Consider the following 21,138-nt stretch of genomic DNA (forward strand, 5'->3'; position numbering starts at 1 on the left):
ACGATTCTTCATGTAGTGTCACTGAGAAGATGGCTAAGTTTCTTTACCCTGTTTTAAAGGCACGCCAAGGGATCTCATAGAAACAATTCACACTTACTCGGATGTATATGTACACAATCATTCCATTTTACCTTTTTTAACAATTTGCTCTGATATATTTGATGCCAATAAAGCCAGTTTGGTGTAGTGGTTAAGTGCCTGGACTCTTATCTGGGAGAACCGGATTTGATTCCCCACTTCTCCACTTGCAGCTGCTGGAATGGCCTTGGGTCAGCCATAACTCTCGTAGGAGTTGTCCTTGAAAGGGCAGCTGCTGCGAGAGCCCTCTCAGCCCCACCCACCTCACAGGGTGTCTGTTGTGGGGGGAGAAGACATGGGGGATTGTAAGCCGCTCCGAGTCTCTGATTCAGGGAGAAGGGCGGGGTATAAATCTGCAATTCTTCTTCTTCTAACTTGATTGATTGACTTGAAACGTCATGTAAATATTTATGTATTGTATTTCTATCCTGACCTCCCTTGCATAGCAGGGCTCAGGGCAGATTGCAACAGACAATGATAAAACATAGTTCCACAATGTTAAAACCCTAATTCAAGCAATGACGCAGTTCACAAGATGCATGCAGCCCGAAGAGATCCACGGAACAGCTGAATGTCAAAAAAGCTGTAATTCCCAGAACTCCCATCTATGAGCCCCAAGGCTGGCCACCTGTTTAACTTTGGTGCCACAGGAGATTCGGACACTCTTAATCTTGGACACCAGCTGCCTTTTCTAGCGACCGCTGCAACAGAGCTGAAAATGCACAGCCATCAGCAGTGCAGCTTCAGTGGCAAAAGAGAGGGAGGGAGAGCAGAAGAGGTTATCTCCCTAGCCCCCAACCATCACTTTAAGTTCACAGAGCACAGATTCCTGGCAAAGTTTCATTCCACCAGCATCTGTCATCAGAACATCAGAAGAGCCCTACTGGATCAGACCAGTGGCTCATCTAGCCCAGCATCCTGCCTCACACAAGGGCCAGCCACTTCCTCCGAAGGGCCAGCAACAGGGCAGAGAGGCTGAGGCCTTCCCCTGAGAAGAACATCAGAAGAGCCCTGCTGGATCAGACCAGTGAGGGTCCATCTAGTCCAGCCTCCTGCCTCACACAGTGGCCAGCCAGTTCCTCTGGAGGGCCAACAACAGGGCAGAGAGGCTGAGGCCTTCCCCTGAGAAGAACATCAAAAGAGCCCTGCTGGATCAGACCAGTGAGGGTCCATCTAGTCCAGCCTCCTGTCTCATACAGGGGCCAGCCAGTTCCTCTGGAGGGCCAACAACAGGGCAGAGAGGCTGAGGCCTTCCCCTGAGAAGAACATCAAAAGAGCCCTGCTGGATCAGACCAGTGAGGGTCCATCTAGTCCAGCCTCCTGTCTCATACAGGGGCCAACCAGTTCCTCTGGAGGGCCAACAACAGGGCAGAGAGGCCAAGGCCTTCCCCTGAGAAGAACATCAAAAGAGCCCTGCTGGATCAGACCAGTGAGGGTCCATCTAGTCCAGCCTCCTGTCTCATACAGGGGCCAACCAGTTCCTCTGGAGGGCCAACAACAGGGCAGAGAGGCTGAGGCCTTCCCCTGAGAAGAACATCAAAAGAGCCCTGCTGGATCAGACCAGTGAGGGTCCATCTAGTCCAGCCTCCTGCCTCACACAGTGGCCAACCAGTTCCTCTGGAGGGCCAACAACAGGGCAGAGAGGCTGAGGCCTTCCCCTGAGAAGAACATCAGAAGAGCCCTGCTGGATCAGACCAGTGAGGGTCCATCTAGTCCAGCCTCCTGTCTCATACAGGGGCCAACCAGTTCCTCTGGAGGGCCAACAACAGGGCAGAGAGGCCAAGGCCTTCCCCTGAGAAGAACATCAAAAGAGCCCTGCTGGATCAGACCAGTGAGGGTCCATCTAGTCCAGCCTCCTGTCTCATACAGGGGCCAGCCAGTTCCTCTGGAGGGCCAACAACAGGGCAGAGAGGCCAAGGCCTTCCCCTGAGAAGAACATCAAAAGAGCCCTGCTGGATCAGACCAATGAGGGTCCATCTAGTCCAGCCTCCTGTCTCATACAGGGGCCAACCAGTTCCTCTGGAGGGCCAACAACAGGGCAGAGAGGCCAAGGCCTTCCCCTGAGAAGAACATCAAAAGAGCCCTGCTGGATCAGACCAATGAGGGTCCATCTAGTCCAGCCTCCTGTCTCATACAGGGGCCAGCCAGTTCCTCTGGAGGGCCAACAACAGGGCAGAGAGGCTGAGGCCTTCCCCTGAGAAGAACATCAAAAGAGCCCTGCTGGATCAGACCAGTGAGGGTCCATCTAGTCCAGCCTCCTGTCTCATACAGGGGCCAACCAGTTCCTCTGGAGGGCCAACAACAGGGCAGAGAGGCTGAGGCCTTCCCCTGAGAAGAACATCAAAAGAGCCCTGCTGGATCAGACCAGTGAGGGTCCATCTAGTCCAGCCTCCTGTCTCATACAGGGGCCAACAACAGGGCAGAGAGGCTGAGGCCTTCCCCTGAGAAGAACATCAAAAGAGCCCTGCTGGATCAGACCAATGAGGGTCCATCTAGTCCAGCCTCCTGTCTCATACAGGGGCCAGCCAGTTCCTCTGGAGGGCCAACAACAGGGCAGAGAGGCTGAGGCCTTCCCCTGAGAAGAACATCAAAAGAGCCCTGCTGGATCAGACCAGTGAGGGTCCATCTAGACCAGCCTCCTGTCTCATACAGGGGCCAACCAGTTCCTCTGGAGGGCCAACAACAGGGCAGAGAGGCTGAGGCTTTCATAAGAACATTATTAGACCCCTGCTGGATCAGAAAAGTAGTTCAAGTCCAGCCTCCTGTCTCACATGATGGCCAACCAGTTCCTGTGAAGGGCCAACAACAGAACAGCCCATATACTAAAAAACTGGAACAGGACATAAAGGCCGTGGCCTTCCCCTGAGGTTGTCTCCTGGCTCTGGGATCCAGCAGCTGGCTGCCTTGGAATGTGGATGTTCCCCTCAGTCACCATCAATGGCTCCCTCTAAGCTATGGAGTCTTATGAGCAGAAATTTCACTTTGCGAACTACTGACATTAAAGCTGTGAGCCAGCGATTTGGCTGCTGCGTAGATTAGTTTATTCTTGGGCTATCCTTCAGCCAAGATAAAAATGTGTGAGCCGGAGGCTAAAAAAACTGTGAGCTAGCTCACACTTAACTCCGCTCAGAGGGAGCACGGGTCACCGTGGCTATTAGCCACGGATAGGCTGTCAAAACATTCTAAGGGCAGAAGATTATATGCTTCCTACGCAAGCAACCTGCCCAGGGATTCAGACGACAGGAAGAGGCCCTCCTGACTGTTCCACCAATCAAAGAAGCCTGTTTGACGAGTATATGAGAGAGAGCCTTTTCGGTGGCAGCTCCACAATCATGGAACAACCTCTCCAGAGAGGTGCACCTGGCCCCCTCACTGTTATTCTTCAGGAGGCAATTAAAGGCAACTCTATTTAGGACTGCATTCGACTGATTTAGTTTTATTTATTGGCAGTCTTAATTGGACTGTGGTTTTTTAATGGGTTTTTATGATTGTTGTTTTTATTGGAGAAAGGTAGAATCATAGTGTTGGAAGGGACCTCCAGGGTCATCTAGTCCAACCCCTTGCACAGTGCAGGAAACTCACAAACACCTCCTCCTAAATTCACAGCATCTTCATTGCTGTCAGATGGCCATCTAGCCTCTGTTTAAAAATCTCCAAGGAAGGAGAGCCCGCCATCTTCCTGAGGAAACCTGTTCCAATGAGGAACCACTCTAACAGTCAGGAAGTTCTTCCCAATGTTGAGCCAGATCCTTTTTTGATTTAATTTCAACCCATTAGTTCTGGTCCTACCTTCTGGGGCCACAGAAAAGAATTCCACACCATCCTCTAGATGACAGCCCTTCAAGTACTTGAAGATGGTGATCATATCACCTCTCAGCCGCCTCCTCTCCAGGCCAAACATCCCCAGCTCCTTCAACCTTTCTTCATAGAACTTTGTCTCCAGACCCCTCACCATCTTCGTCACCCTCCTCTGGACCCGTTCCAGCTTGTCTATATCCTTGTTAATATGTGGTGCCCAAAACTGAACACAATACTCCAGGTGAGGTCTTACCAGAGCAGAGCAAAGCGATACCATCACTTCACGTGATCTGGACATTACTGTTGATACAGCCCAAAATTGCATTTGCCTTTTTAACCACCGCATCACACTGTTGACTCATGTTCAGCATATGATCCACTAAGACCCCTAGATCCTTTTCACACATACTACTGCTAAGACAAGTCTCCCGCATCCTATAACCATGCATTGGATTTCTATTACCTAAATGGAGAACTTTACATTTATCCCTGTTAAAATTCATTTTATTGGTTTTAGCCCAGTTTTCCAGCCTGTCAAGGTCATCCTGGATCCTGTTTCTGTCTTCTACTGTATTTGCAACCCCTCCCAATTTAGTATCATCTGCAAATTTAAGGTGGTAAATAAATGTTTTCAATAAAAAAGGCTGATCATAAGTGGTATTCTGCCCGCTCATTGTTGCACATGCACACACTTTTCATTCACGCAAGATCAATTTGAGGCGTGTCACTTCCTTCAGAGAGTTCCCTGTGGAGGATGTTTTGTGACGTGATCTGAGTTGGGCGACTGCAGTATAAACATGCAGCTCAATCCCCTCCCTACTTACGGACATGTACGACCGGGTGCCCACAAAGGAGTTGGCCATCGAATCGATCAGCTGCCCACTGACGCCGAAATCACAAAGCTTGATCTCCCCTCTGGAGTTTACCAAAATGTTGGAGGGCTTGACATCTAAGGGAAAAGAGAAAGGATGAGATATAAAGAGGCACTGTTAGGAATGGAAATCTGGGGGGACGGCCTGCCAGTCACAACAATAAACATGCAGACAAACCAGGTTTTCCTTTTGAAGAAGAAGAAAACCGTAGATTTATACCCCGCCCTTCTCTCTGAATCAGAGTCTCAAAGCGGCTTATAATCTCCTTTATCTTCCTCCCCCACAACAAACACCCTGTGAGGTGGGTGGGGCTGAGAGAGCTCTCACAGCAGTTGCCCTTTCAAGGACAACCTCTGCCAGAGCTATGGCTGACCCAAGACCATGCTAGCAGGTGCAAGTGGAGGAGTGAGGAATCAAACCCGGTTCTCCCAGATAAGAGTCTGCACACTTCACCACTACACCAAACTGGCTCTCCCTTTTGCTTCTCAGTGTGTTCTTTTCTTGGGCTGATGGATGAACTCCCGTCCAAACATCCTAGGCCCCTTATGCCACACTGCCACTTACAATGCATCTTCTTTAGGGAGGGTCCATGGCCCAGTGGAAGAGCAGTTGCTTGGCATACAGAAAGTCCCCAGTTCAATCCTTGGCATTTCCAGCTCCAAGGATTAAGCAGCAGATGATGGGAAAGACCTCCACCTGAGACCCTGGAGAGCCATAGCCAGACCAAGCAGACAATCCTAACCTCGAGAGACATGTTCTGACTTTTCAGCTCTGTGACTATCCTCAAAGAAGGTTCCAAGTGTGATCAGGAAGCTGGCTTTATTGATAGAAAGAACAGTAGTGACACACGACGGTGTCAGAACTGGCTCACCTGTGAGGTGGCCAATCTTATATACCTTATCTAGGGCTGTTAGGTAGCCCGCAAAAATTACAGTGCAAAAAGCCTGCGTACAGCAATACAAATCAGTTCCCACCAACAACTCTCTCTCACCAGACAGTGGGTAGTGGAGCTGTCTCTACCAAGAGATAAAGCGGCCTTGAAAGAGAAGAAGACTGCAGATTTATACCCCGCCCTTCTCTCTGAATCAGAGACACAGAGCAGCTTTCAATCCCCTAGATCTTCTCCCCCCACAACAGACACCCTGTGAGGTGGTTGGGGCTGAGAGAGTCCTCTCAGAAGCTGCCCTTTAAAGGACAACTCCAATAGCTATGGCTAACTGAAGGCCATTCCAGCAGGTGCAAGCGGAGGAGTGGGGAATCAAACCCGGTTTTCCCAGATAAGAGTCCGCACACTTAACCACTACACCAAGAAGAAGATATTTGATTTCTATTCCGTCCTATACCATGAAATCTCAGAGTGATCACAATCTCCTTCACCTTCCTCCCCCACAACAGATACCCTGTGAGGTGGGTGGGGCTGAGAGAGCTCTCATGGAAGCTGCCCTTTCAAGGACAGTTCTCTGAGAGCTCTGGCTGACCCAAGGCCATTCCAGCAGCTGCAAGTGGAGGAGTGGGGAATCAAACCCGGTTCTCCCAGATAAGAGAGCTCTGGCTGACCCAAGGCCATTCCAGCAGCTGCAGGTGGAGGAGGGGGGAATCAAACCCGGTTCTCCCAGATAAGAGAGCTCTGGCTGACCCAAGGCCATTCCAGCAGCTGCAAGTGGAGGAGTGGGGAATCAAACCCGGTTCTCCCAGATAAGAGAGCTCTGGCTGACCCAAGGCCATTCCAGCAGCTGCAAGTGGAGGAGTGGGGAATCAAACCCAGTTCTCCCAGATAAGAGTCCGCGCACTTAAGCACTACACCCAACTGGCTCTCATCTCACTACCTTTTGTAGGGGATAAATGAATATTTATGGTCAGTGCAAAGTGAAAGGCAAAGCACAAGTGAAGCAAGCTCAGTACAACACCCCCCCAATCCCACATTCATTCGATATGCAAGAAGAGCAAAATGGCAAGGACCCTTGACTTGGTACAAGGCAACTTTCTATGTTCTCTGGATTTGTTCACCACAGCTAGGTGAATGAAAGGTATCCAAGGGAAGGACTTCCATTCCATTCTAATTTTTTGTCACTGCAAAGATTCAGTGGAGAAAACACGGCTGTCTGACAAGCCACGATGCGGTGCTGCTTTCTTAAACGGAGGACACCGGTAACTAGGCAACTGGAAAGTGACTCCTTGCAAATGCTCAAGCACCAGAAGCCGCTCTTTTTGGCTTTTGTGCTGTAGGCAAAAGATACCACTCAGTGGAAGGGAGCTCTTCTGCAGCCATTAGCTGGGCACTCAGGCTTATTAGGTAAGCAGCTGCTGAGTACAGAGAAAAAAGCCCACCCAATATGGCACAAAAGAGCCCCGTGGTGCAGAGTGGTAAAGCTGCAGTACTGCAGTCGGAGCCCTCTGCTCACGACCTGAGTTGGATCCCCGGTGGAAGCTGGGTTTTCAGGTAGATTATGATTTGGAGAAGTTTAGGAAGGACTGGGAGAAATTTCAAAACTATGTTGAAAAACAATGGAAAGTAAGGGGACACTTAGTGATTTTTGGATAAAAGTTTAATGGAATAATGGACTATAGCTTCTCTGCGCGTGGTTTGGGAGCTGCACGGAAGCAGAGAGAAGGGTGCTCCAAAGAGTGACGAGAAGAGCACAAAAGATTTGTGGATGTTCTCTCCCCTCATTGGTGGATCTGTATAATATGGGATGTAAAAGGAAGATACAAATGATCCTAAGGGACCCTTCACATCTGGGCCATTTGCTATTTGAGATCTTACCATCAGGCAGACGATATAGAGTGTTGAAGGCTAGGACAAACAGATTTAAGGACAGTTTCTATCCAAGTGCTGTGGTTAGGCTAAATGCAGGGTTATGAAGGATTATCTGTTTTAGATATATTTAAATGGTTTAAATGGTTTTATGAATGTTTATCTGTTTTAGATGTATTTAAATGGTTTGAATGGTTTAAATGGTTTTAGATGTATTTAAATGGTATGAATATGAATATGTGTGTTTGATGTGTTGGTATGTTTTGTGGAAGAGCACCTCATTTCGTTGCTCTCTTTTTGTTGAGAACAATGACAATAAATCTATCTATCTATCTATCTATCTATCTATCTATCTATCTATCTATCTATCTATCTATCTATCTATCTAAAAAGTCTATAAAGGGAAAATTTCTCTTTGAAAAATGAAGATGAATTTTTTATGTTTTAATTCCTTCTGTATTGCTATAAGCTTTTAAAATGGAGATTCCTGATTTGTAATGTTACCTTGCTTTCTTTCTTTTTTTCTTAATTTAGTAAACACCGGCGGAGATCAAAAAAGGGGGGGAGGAGCGGAGAGGGGGGAAAGCGATGTATTGTTTACATTTGGTATTACTTTTAAAAACTTTTTAAAGATTATTGTAACAATATATTGCAAATGAATAAATTGTTTGAAACTGAAAAGTCTGCCGTGAAAATGTTGTGAAAGCAACGTCACCCCAGAGTCGGAAACGACTGGTGCTTGCACAGGGGACTACCTTTACCTTTACTTTAACGTGGCACAGAAGTCAAAGGAAGAAGAAGAAGAAGACTGCAGATTTATACCCCACCCTTCTCTCTGAATCAAAGACTCAAAGCGGCTTACAATCTCCTGTATCTTCTTCCCCCACAACAGACACCCAGTGAGGTGGGTGGGGCTGAGAGAGCTCTCACAGCACCTCCTCTATAGGATCCTCTATGTCAACAACCACATGCCGACAGAGAGCTGGGCATGGGCAGGTTTGCCAAGCATTTCCAGCTGGTAAGCATCAGGTGCACCCAGAGATTCCATGAGGTGTTGAGCGGTACTCTCCCTTTTCCACCTTGACCTTGTTAAAACTAGGGCTGCCAATTCCTGGGTGGGGGCGGGGGATCTTCTGGTTTAGAGGCCCTCCCCCCACTTCAAGGTTTTCAGAAAGTGTGGGGTGGTGATGGTAGGGAAATGTCTGCTGGGTACCTACATTATTCCCTATGGAGACCGATTCCCATTGGGCATAATGGAGAATTGATCTGTGGGTATCTGGGGCTCTGCGGGGGGGGGGCTGTTTTTTGAGGTAGAGGCACCACATTTTCAGCATCTCCTCAAAACACCCTCCAAGTTTCAAAACGATTGGACAAGGGGGTCCAATTCTGTGAGCCCCAAAAGAAGGTGCCCCTATCCTTCATTATTTCCAAATGGAGATAAGGCATTTAAAAGGTGTGTGATCTCTTTAAATGCAATGACCTGAACTCCCTTTAGAGTATGCTCGTTGCAATCTTGCTCCTGGCTCCACCCCCCAAAGTCCCCAGGTATTTCTTGAATTGGACCCGGCAACCCTAGTTAAAACAGTCACATCTGGATGACTGGAACACCTCTGCCGATGCATCTGTAGCCTTCTGGGCATGGGATATTAGCACCTGCTTCCCAGCCCCACCCCCTGGCAGCTGCAGAACGAGTCGGCGTAGCCTCGAAGGCTGTGCAGTCCACTAGCCAGAAGCTGGAGTGCAGAGCTGGCCCGTTCTCGCACCCAGCACGATTTAGGCGCCGAAGGGCCCCCTCTCTGCCTCGTCTCTCTTAGAGACAACTTGTTGGCTTGGGTGCACATCCCCTCCTGGAACACATATGTGGCTAGTTGCTGGAGGAATGCCCAGCCTGAAGCTGCAGGGGTGGAATTCTAGCAGGACCTCCTTTGCATATTAGGCCACCCCCCCCCCCACCAACGCATGTAGCCAGTACTCAAGAGTTTACAAAGAAGAGCCTTGTAAGTTCTTGGAGGATTGGCTACATCAGGGGGTGTGGCTTAATATGCAAAGGAGCTCCTGCTAGAATCCCACCCCTGCGAAGCTGCATCCTTCAGTCAGCCTCAGGCAACTGCAAACTGGAATTCCCTCCCTAAATCATCCTATTCCCCATCTGGGCTGGAAACCAGCTGAACTCATCCTTAGAGAGTGACGAGGAGCAGAGCAGTTGCAGAAAGTTTGGCAAAAGTCCTTCATTTTCCCAGGGGAAGTCAGAGGCTTAGCGGTTCCAACAAATGCCAGGGAAAGGGCCAATTGTCATTCCTTTTAGTGTTTGTATGGCAACAGGGCTTGGCTGGAGAAGAGCCGGAAGGAAGAAACAGGGGAGGGACTGCATTGCAGGCATTTAGAGTGCTTGGAGCACAGAGGCCTTTTACCCCAGAAACACGAGCACCAAAGGCAATCTCGGGGGAGGGGGGGGAGAAGAAAGCTTAAAAGTTTTAAGATGGGCAGCGCCAAGAGCGTTAATGAATAACCCACTTGCAGCAAGACGGGCTGTTTCCTAGACAAGCTGCCTTATCCCCTGCTATTTGCTCTTGCTCACTCACTTCCCCGCCCCTGGGTTTATTGATTTCCTCTGCCTGAACACCCAATAATGGCTGACGGGAGGAGGCAGGGAAATGCTAACCTCTCATGGACAATCTACTCTTGAAAGCAGCATTTCAGGGCGGGGAATCACTGCGAAGAAGATGAAGAAGAAGATGATATTGGATTTATATCCCGCCCTCCACTCCGAAGAGTCTCAGAGCGGCTCACAATCTCCTTTACCTTCCTCCCCCACAACAGACACCCTGTGAGGTGGGTGGGGCTGGAGAGGGCTCTCACAGCAGCTGCCCTTTCAAGGACAACCTCTGCCAGAGCTATGGCTGACCCAAGGCCATTCCAGCAGGTGCAAGTGGAGGAGTGGGGAATCAAAGCCGGTTCTCCCAGATAAGAGTCCGCACACTTCACCACTACACCAAACTGGCTCTTCTACACCAAACAAGATCTGCTGGACCTGGACAACAGATCACATCTGTGAGGCAGAATCTGCCATCTGAGTCTTTGAAATCTTAGATTTTATATGTTTTAAAGTGGTCTTTTACTCTTTTTTACCGTTGACTGTTTTTATGATGTAACCCGCCCTGAGCCTGTTCTACGGGAAGGGCGGGCTAAAAATCGAATAAAAATAAATAAATAAATAAATAATATGCCTAAATCATTCCCTGCCCAGCCCAGAAAACACTGCAAGACCAGCCTCACTGTTGAAGACCCAGGAGAAGGTAATTCTGTATGCCCAGGGCTTTTTGGTAGGGAAAAAAATCCCAGCAGGAACTCACTTGCATATTAGACCACACCTCATGACATCACCATTGTTTCACACAGGAATTTTTGTAGAAAAAGCCCAGCAGGAACTCATTTACATGTTAGGCCACACGCCATGACATCACCATTGTTTCACAAATGTTTTTTTTTAGAAACAGCCCAGCAGGAACTCATTTGCATGTTAGGCCACACCCCATGATAACACCATTGTTTCATACAGGACTTTTCTTGTAGAGAAAACCCAGCAGGACCTTATTTACATATTATGGCCACACACCCCAAACCAAGCCAACCAGGGCAGCGTTCCCACTCAAAAAAAGCCCAGTGTGCCTAACTGTGGTTCAAAAATCGGAGGGTGGGGGGGGGGGGAACTCAACGGAAGATATAGCTGTGATTTATAAGGGTCAAGCTGTCAAAATAAATTATTCTAAAAATACAAATATTTATTACGGTGTGTACATTAGCAAAAGATAGACTGGGTTAAAACAAATGGTCCCAATATCAGACGCTTGACATTTTCTACATACATTTGGTCCATTTCTTTTCATCTGTTTTATCTTTTGCTAATGTGTACATCATAATAAATATTTGCATTTTATAATGATTTATTTTGACAGCTCGAGCCTCAGAAATCACACCTAACCAGCCAGATTATTTTGGGAAGCTCAAAAGGCAAGCTACACCAGTTTGGTGTAGTGGTTAAGTGCATAAACTCTTATCTGGGAGAACCGGGTTTGATTCCCCACTCCTCCACATGCACCTGCTGGAATGGCCTTGGGTCAGCCATAGCTCTGGCAGAGGTTGTCCTTGAAAGGGCAGCTGCTGTGAGAGCCCTCTCAGCCCCAACCACCTCACAGGGTGTCTGTTGTGGGGGAGGAAGATAAAGGAGTTTGTGAGCCACTCTGAAATTCAGAGTGGAGGGTGGGATATAAATCCAATGTCTTCTTAAACCCTTTCTGGGCATTAGGAACCTTACCTGCCCACGTGTTGAGCCTCTTTACAGCCACCTTTCATGAACTCTGGGGACAGGAAATCTATGGACTTCAAACCCAGAGCCAGTGTTGCCTAGTAGTCAGAGCATCAGAGTAGGCTGAAGAGATACGAGTTCAAATCTCACAAAACTCATTGGGTGATCACTAGAGAGCTCTTTTCTCCCCACCTGCCCTACATTGCAGAGTTGTTGGGTGGGGAGAATACAAGTCTCAGTCTAAACAACATCACAGGAGGTCTGTGGTGGAGGGGAGGGGAGGGAAGACATGCACAGCACTTTTAGCTCCATGGAGCTAGCGTAGGATAAAAATGTGAGATTTAATCTTACTAATGTATATAAACAATATGCAGACGACCATTACCATTTATAATATACTCAATTAATGGAAGTCCAAACATTCTTACCTCTATGCATTATCTTATGTTTCTCTCTCAGGTATGTGAGACCTTTTATTACCTGCAATCCAAAACAGAATTTATTTATTTTTTTAAAAAAAAATCAGCAGAACTGAAAATCATAGATCACACAATTTTTAAGAAGCTGTTGCAAGCATGTTTCCTTAATCTGAACAAAATCTGCTCTGGGATGTAAATCAGACACTTATCTGCTCCGCCCAGTATGGATTAAGACGCACAATGCACTTGGAATTGGAGGGCCAGATTCCCTAACCTGGTTGTCTAAATATAATGAAACCCCTCTGTTATTTTTGCTAATTCTCCTCGCACCATCCTAAACTGCACACGAAAGCTTATACCCAGAATTAAACTTCCTTTGTCTTAAAGGTGCCAATGGACTCAAACTTAGTTCTCACATCTGTGGTTAACCCTTTTATTATCCGTATGCTAGCCTGCCCCGTGGCGCAGAGTGTTAAAGCTGCAGTACTGCAGTCCTAAGCTCTGCTCACGACCTGAGTTCGATCCCCGGCGGAAGCTGGGTTTTCAGGTAGCCAGCTTGAGGTTGACTCAGCCTTCCATCCTTCCGAAGTCGGTAAAATGAGTCCCCAGCTTGCTGGGGGGAAAGTGTAGATGGCTGGGGAAGGCAATGGCAAACCACCCCGTAAAAAGTCTGCCATGAAAACGTAAAAGCAACGTCACCACAGAGTCGGAAACGACTGCTGCTTGCACAGGGGACCTTTCCTTTCCATGCTAGTCTGCTGCTATCCACAGGTCTTCTCAAACTGTTTTGATCCAATCTTAGCTATACTTGGCACTCCGTTACTTATGCATCTTGACTCTAACCCTCTTTTCCTGACAACTAGCCTCCACTATATATATGTAATGGTTGAGGATGTCTTGTTTCGCTGTATCTGACGAAGTGTCCATCTACACAAAAACTTACACCCAGAATTAAACTTTGTTGGTCCTAGAGGTGCCACTGGACTCAAACTGTGCTTGTCCTAAAGCCACGCACAATAATGACTAAACCCTGGGAATAAAGCAAGAGTCAAGATGCACCTTTAAGATCGACAAAGTTTTATTCAGACTGCAAGCTTTCGTATGCACACGAAAGCTTACATTCTGAATAAAACTTTCGTCATTAGACAATAGGATAGAATGGCAAGCAGTCCTAAATATATTTATTTATTTGTAATTTTTACAAATTATTTGTAAATTATTACAATTGTAATTGTAATAATATATATATTATTTTTTATTTATTTATTTGTAATTTATATCCCGCCCTTCCCACCAGGTGGCTCAGGGCGGCTTACAACATATAAAATCTAAAAGCCGCCCTGAGCCACTCGTGGGAAGGGCGGGATATAAGTCCCGAATAAATAAATAAATAAATAACATAAAAATATAAAATTAAGCATAAAAATAAACATTTCACAATTACATAGTTAAAAATCTAACATGTCACACAGTTATGTACTTAAATATTCGAGACATACGGCAGTCTTACAACTACACTCAGTTCAAATTTCAGTGCCGGTTAGTTGTAAGCCTGCCGGAGGAGGGTTGTCTTACAGGCCCTGCAGAATTGAACAAGGTCCCGCAGGGCCCTTACCTCTTCCGGCAGCTGGTTCCACCAGGAAGGGGCCATTACGGAGAAGGCCCTATCCCTTGTAGTTTTCAAACGGGCTTCCTTTGGCCCGGGGACAACCAGGAGATTTTGAGTTCCCGATCTCAGTATAGAGAAAGTGGGCAGTGAGTTAGGATGCAGAGTCATGGAAATGTTTTTTTTTAGCAGATTAAAAGGATCACAAGTTGGGGCCTGGTGTTCGTTAGTGTTAACTGAGCTGAAATAACAATGGAAGGGTAAAGCAGACTGATGTCCATGTACTAAACCCATTAAGTATCCTGGATGTGAAAGCAATAAATGAGAGTCTGTCGCAGAAAGCTTGCATTCTGGATAAAACTTGGTTGGTCTTAAGACTCTTGCTTTAATCTACTGTTTCAGACCAACACGGCTGCCCACTTGGATCAATAAACATCAGGAAGGCTTGGTAAGTTATTTTATGGTTATAAAACAGGGGGCTGGCAACAAGGGAGAAGGAAGGAGGCTGGAGCTCAGGGCTTATTTTGTAGCAGGAGCTCCTTTGCATTTTAGGCCACACACCCCTGATGTAACCAGTCCCCCAAGAGCTTACAGTAGGCCCTGTAAGAAGAGCCCTGTAAGCTCTCGGAGGATTGGCTACATCAAGGACGTCTGGCCTAATATGCAAAGGAGTTCCTGCTACAAAAGAAGTGGAGTCCAAAAGCAGGAACTAGTGACTAGAGGCTTCATCCATCCAATCTGCCCTACGCTCCCACTCTGAGCAATTCCACCTGTCGAAGGTGAAAGGGAGACACAGATCAAAGGAAGAGCAGTCAAAGAAGGCGGCTGTAGCAGCTCTGACGACTAGCAGCTCTTACAGTCACACAGAGGCTTCCGGCCAAATTGAGGTCATGCACAGGCTGTACTTCCTATATCAACCGGGCCACACTAAATGGCAACTTTTTAAAAGGGGGGAAAAAAAATCAACGCATATAAAAACTACTCAAATTTGCCCACCCCGTTCAGCATGCTTGAAGGAAAAAAACCCACCATCTGCTTGCCTTCTGGCACTGGGCCCGTAACCGCCAGCTGCATTTGGATTCCACTTTCCAAACGCCGAAAACAACATACTTACAGCGATGCTAACTTTGCCCAGGATCTGTTCTGGGATTCTGCCTGCTTTTTTCAGGACCTGATCCAAGGAGCCGCCATCCTGACACAAAGAAAGGTTTAAACATTAATTCTATTTCTCCCTAAAGCATTAATTCTATTTCTCCCTAAAGCATTAATTCTATTTCTCCCTAAAAGTGTCAATGACATCCCAAACACACTGAGCCGTGTGAGAAAAGCGCAACCGATGAAGGAACCACGTTGGCGGCTTCAGGGGCAAGAGGATCTCTGAAGTACAGGAGTCAGATTCATGGGAAAGTCTCACGGGGAAGGAAATGCCGGTACAGGTGTTTCTTACCTGCAAGAAAAGGCGATCACCTCACCATGAACACAGGCAGGGGTCGTTTTGTAGAAAAAGAAGTGATGGGGCTCATTAGCATAACTTATTAGCATATGCCGCCACCAGCCAAAAGGAACCCGACGAAAGAAAGGAGGGCCCCGGGCGAGTGAGGCCTTCTTGGCTCCGGCGAGCGAGGCTTACCCTCCTAATCCAGGGATTGTTATACAGCTGCACCTACTATTCAATGGATAAGGTAGATGGCGGGGGAGAAAGGGGGAACCCTCAGAAAGGTTCAGGAGCTGTGCTCCTGTGAGCTCCTGCGGAATCTGAAGCCTGCTTATATTAAATTCAGGTTTCCGATTCCCCCAGTTAGCTACACCAACTGATTTTTGCCTGACTAGAATCTACTGCTGATCAATTTCGTGAGGGTGACCCCACCCCACCGCACTCCACTCCACGTCCCAGTGCTACCAGAAGGCCGCCTTTGGCATGACTCATGCTTTCAGTTCCTATACAGCAGCAAACGGGTAACAGACGTTTGGTCTGTAGTAGCTGGTGAGGGAGGAGAAGAGGGCCAGATGCCCACTGGCCGGGGGGGGGGGGGGGGGGGTCACGTGGACCTTGGCATTGGCTAACCGTGAACCAGATGCTCTGTTTCCAGCTCCTGTTGCAAAGACACACATGACATGGCTCATAAGCAAGCCTGTGTGTCGAAGTAAAAGGCATTAAGGCAGCCCAGAGAGCCGGCAGGCCTCAGAACTCAGTCGCAAAGTAAGCTTCCCTCAGGCTTATCAGGACATGATTTTTATGTGTGAGGAAACACAAAACACCCCCTTACAAAGTTAAATATATGCTGCTGTTGCTAAGAGCTCTGAGAGAGAAAGAATGGTTATCAGCCCCATATATTTTTAGCCAAAAGCAGCCGTTAAGCCAAGTGCAGGCTTTTCGACCGAAGCCAAGAGTCAAAATGTCTCTTTTCTTCACAGGCAGACCTAAGAATTTCGCTTTTTCCACAGCAAAAGAGATCTGCCACAGGTCATGAAACCACAGGCCGAGGGCCTCTGAGCCCAATTTACACCCCCAAAGCCTCTCCGTCCCTCATTAAGAAGAACAAGGGAGGGGTTTGGGCTGAGGCACAGAAGATAACTAGTTGGCCTTGGGCAGCTGAAGAGCCCCTTAATAACTGAAGCAGCTGTTAACAATGAATGGCAAAATACTTGGTACACTGCACAGCCCTGAAGAAATCATTTGCAATGCCCAAACTTTGTCTCTGTTGCTCACAAGGGATGTCTGGGATAATGTGACCTGTGGGCACGCCTTGAATTCAGCAGGCGCTCACAGGAGCACAGCTCCTGAACCTTTCTGAGGGTTCCCCCTCTTCCTCCCCACCTACCTTGTCCATTGAACAGCAGGTGCAGCTGCATAGCAACCCCTGGATGAGGAGAGCGGGCAGCCAGCCAGCCACCAGGGGCTTTGCCACGCCCCCAGCAGCCCTCATTAACCCCTGGAGAAGCCCGCGCCACCCTTTCTCCACTTCTTACGTGATTTTGGGTGGTGGGTGGCTTGCTGGCCTTTTGACTAGGGGGAGGCGGCAGCCAGGGAGAGCCCCAGGTGAGCGAGGCCTGCTTGGGTTGACTGGATCTCTAGCCAGCCCAAGCAGGCCTCGCTCGCCTGGGGCTCTCCTTTCTTGCATTGGGTTGCTTTTGGCTGGTGGGAGGACAGCATATGCTAATGAGTTATGCTAATGAGCTCCACCACCTGTTTTTCTATAACGACCCCTGCCTATGAGTCATCCACAGCAGAACCTTAATTGGCACAACACACTCAGCAAAAGTTCAGTGTGAGAGAATGCCTACAGGAAAGGAAGCTGGGGATCAAAGTTGGAGTTCAGGAGCACCTTTAAGACCAGGGGTGGCCAAACTTGCTTAACATAAGAGCCATATAGAATAAACATCAGATGTCTGAGAGCGTCAAGACATGAGGGGAGGGAGGGAGGGAGGAAGAAAGATAAATGGGAAGGGGAGGGGGAAAGAAAGCAACTTTAACTTTAAATGCATTCTCCAGTCTGCCAGCTGGTTTGGCTTGGAGAGGTGATTTAAAGAGAGAAATGCCTTCTCCAAGCTGGCCAATGGGGTGTTGGGGGCTTTGAGAGCCACGCAATATGTGTGAAAGAGCCACATGTGGCTCCCGAGCCACAGTTTGGCCACCCCTGTTTAAGACCAACCAAGATTTACTGAGAATGTAAGCTTTGAGAGCCAGTTTGGTGTAGTGGTTAAGTGCGTGGACTCTTATCTGGGAGAACCGGGTTTGATTCCCCACTCCTCCACTTGCACCTCCTGAGATGGCCTTGGGTCAGCCATAGCTTTCATAGAAGCTGTCCTTGAAAGGGCAGCTGCTGTAAAAGCACTCTCAGCCCCACCTACCTCACAGGGTGTTTGTTGTGGGGAGGGGGGGAAGGTAGAGGAGATTGTGACCGCTCTGAGATTCAGAGTATAGGGCAGGATATAAATCCAAAAATCTTCTTTTGTGTGCTAAAAGCTCCCTTAATTAGAATATGAAATGGGGTACAGTGAGCAGTGCTACATATTGTTGTGGGTAGCAGTTAAGCAGGCAAAATAGTATAAAGCTAGAATCCAATGGCAAGATAGTGAAATTTACAAATTGAAAGAATAACAGTTCGGTCTGGATAGTATATATTGCCTGGGAAAACAGCAAAAGGTAACAAACTTGACAGAATCAGAGAATGATGGTGAGAATAAATAAATGAAAATTACTAAATCAATAAATGACAATAAATGTTAATTACTGTTTCTCCCCATGCATGGGTTAAACTGAGAACATCTTTTTCTCAGAGGTGTTCCTATCCACCCAATATACTTTTTAACACGTAGCATAGCATTATAAATATCATTCCAGTTTTCCAATACAAAAAAAGAATACATTAGAATACAGTGGAAGAAGGGTTTAGCACTATCTTGCCATTGGATTCTAACTTTATACTATTTTGCAAGCTTACCCACAAACTATATGTAGCACTGTTCACTGTACTCTATTTCATTGTCTGATGAAGTGTGTTTTTAGCACACAAAAACTTACATTCTCAATAAAACGGTTGGTCTTCAAGGTGCTACTGGACTCCAACTTTGATACTAGCACCAAAATTGTTTCAAATTGTTTTAAATTATTTAACTTGTTATTGTTTAACTTGTCTTAATTGTTAAACTCCAATCCTTATCTGTTGTTTTATTGTTTTAGTTTAATTGCTGTCAGCCGCCCTGAGCCTGCTTCAGTGGGGAGGGCGGGATATAAATCCAATAAATAAAGAAACAAAACTTTGTTCTGTCGCTTCAGACCAACACAGCTGCCTTCCTGAAGCCAAGGATCATCAACACTGCAATGAAACTAGGAAACCAGGGAAGAAGATGAAGATTGTGATGATGATGATGATGATGATGATGATGATGATGATGATGATATTGGATTTATATCCTGCCCTTAGTGGCTCACAATCCCCTTTATCTTCCCTCCCCCACAACAAACACCCTGCAAAGTAGGTGGGGCTGAGAGAGCTCTCACAAAAGCTGTACTTTCAAGGACAACTCCTGCGAAAGCTATGGCTGACCCAAGGCCATTCCAGCAGCTGCAAGTGGAAGAGTGGGGAATCAAACCCGGTTCTCCCAGATAAGAGTTTGCGCAGTGCGCACTTAACCACCAAACTAGCTCTCGTGTGGTATCTTCAAGGCTGGCAGATTTCTTGTGTCTTCTATGGACTACAGTCCACTTTGTTAGCTCTGGCTGAACGAGCTCCAAGCCACAGAAAAAGGTTCCTCAATAAACCTGGTAGCCTTGGAGGTATCGCGTGACTCCTTGGAGTTTTTGCTGCTCCCCACATCAAACACGGCTATTCCTTCCTTTGGAACTTACACGTGGAAGCGGAATGCGGACACAGCACCATACCAAAGCACCAAACTTTGGAAAACAAGGCCAAGGCAGAGAAAGTCTAAGCTGCCAAATGTGCAAGAGAGGCTCTGCCATTTCCTATTTCTGCTTGCAACTTGTTTTTTAACCATTCAAAGCACCTGGAACTACCCATTGTATTGTAACTTGTGAAGATGATGATGATGATGATGATATTGGATTTATATCCCGCCCTCCACTCCGAAGAGTCTCAGAGCGGCTCACAATCTCCTTTGCCTTCCTCCCCCACAACAGACACCCTGTGAGGTGGGTGGGGCTGGAGAGGGCTCTCACAGCAGCTGCCCTTTCAAGGACAACCTCTGCCAGAGCTATGGCTGACCCAAGGCCATTTCAGCAGGTGCAAGTGGAGGAGTGGGGAATCAAACCCGGTTCTCCCAGATAAGAGTCCGCACACTTAACCACTACACCAAACTGGCTCTGGCAAAGAATTTCAATAGCTGAAACAAAGTTTTGAGTCCGGTGGCACCATTAGGGCCAACCAGGTTTAATTCTGGGTATAAGCTTTCAAAGAAGTGAGTCTGCAAGTGAAAGATTATACCCAGAGCAATGTTCCCTCTAAGCTGCAGAGTCTTGTAAGCAAAAATTCTACTTTGTGAGCTACTGATATTAAAGTTGTGAGTGACTGGATTGGAAACAACAGTATTGGCAAATGATTCAACAAGAAATTTCTAGGATACTGGGATATGAAGTAATGAAAGTTGCAGAGACTTTCTTATTGGGATTACAAATGGAAAAATTTCCAAAAGAAGATAGAACTGTAATCTGGTACTTGCTTTCAGCTGCTAGGACATTGTATGCGCAGTTGTGGAAGCAAGAAAAAATAGCAGAGAAGTGGGACTGGATTATAAAAGTTATGACATGGAGTGAAATGGACAAACTAACAAGAATATTAAGAGACGATGATTTAGAAGTTTTTAAGACGGAGTGGAAAAAGTTTAGAAGATATATAGAAAAAGAGTGGAAAATAAAAGGACATTGGACAATTTTTGATAATAATTAAGTTTTAAAAAGAAGAAGAATATAAATTTTTGTTTTAATAGTTAAGGGTACTTTTAATATTTTTTTTAAGTAAATAACACTGGCCGGGGTCAAGTAACGGGGGGAGGGATGGGTGGAAAGTAATATATGGGGTAGATAAAAGAAATTTTTAAAGATGTAAGATATATAGATTTATTACCATATGTTACTAATAAAAATTGTTTTACAAAAAAAAAGTTGTGAGTGACTGGCATGAAAGTTGTGAGCTACTGCATAAATTACTGTGCTCTGGGACCATTTTTCCTGAGCTGAGACAAAAATGTGTGAGCTCACGCTAACTCAGCTTAGAAGAAACACTGACCCAGAGTAATATTTTGTTGGTCTGTAAGGTGCCACTGGACTCAAGCTTTATTCTGGTGTTCTCTTGTATGAGGCTAAGAAGAAACAAGAGAAGCAACACTTCTGCCTGGTCCAAAAACACGCATAAATCTACAAGATTACTGTTGCTTTCATGTAAACTATTAATCAAGTGATTAAAACTCATTATCTGATTGAGCCTGATTTTAAAAAAAAGTAGTCAGTATCTTTGCAGGAAACAAATACAAAACGGAACTAAAATTCAGTGCTTTTTGTGGCTCTGTTCTGTTGCTTCAGGCTGACACAGCTACCCACATGAATACCTGAAACAGTATCTCTCTTGGGAAATCTTTAAGAACAATTCCTGCTCTTTATTTCTCCTGTTTACAGGCAGCCTTCACCCTGGGTGAACTCCATAAAATCTGAATTCAACCGGAAAAAAATTATAACCCTCCAGATTCCCACCAGGCGCATGCTCATCTTGCTATTAAAAGCAGCTGGATGGTTTTTTTTAAGCAGGAGCCGGTGGGTTTTGTTTTGCTTTTTCTTCTGAAAATGGCTT

The 21,138-nt window shown here is 46.6% G+C and overlaps 1 protein-coding gene across 1 annotated transcript in view; it reads right to left on the minus strand.

The window, feature by feature from the left end:
- Positions 1-21,138, minus strand: part of MAP2K1 (mitogen-activated protein kinase kinase 1) — a 74,207-nt gene that overhangs the window by 11,925 nt on the left and 41,144 nt on the right. Inside the window, exons 4-6 of the mRNA XM_060259748.1 lie at positions 14,949-15,026; positions 12,238-12,289; positions 4,701-4,825 (exon numbers count right to left, since the gene is read on the minus strand). Coding sequence (XP_060115731.1) covers positions 4,701-4,825; positions 12,238-12,289; positions 14,949-15,026 — 255 coding nt within the window. The remainder of the gene's footprint in view (positions 1-4,700; positions 4,826-12,237; positions 12,290-14,948; positions 15,027-21,138) is intronic.

This window comes from Heteronotia binoei, chromosome 19 (assembly GCF_032191835.1).
Source record: "Heteronotia binoei isolate CCM8104 ecotype False Entrance Well chromosome 19, APGP_CSIRO_Hbin_v1, whole genome shotgun sequence".
Taxonomy (NCBI): domain Eukaryota; kingdom Metazoa; phylum Chordata; class Lepidosauria; order Squamata; family Gekkonidae; genus Heteronotia; species Heteronotia binoei.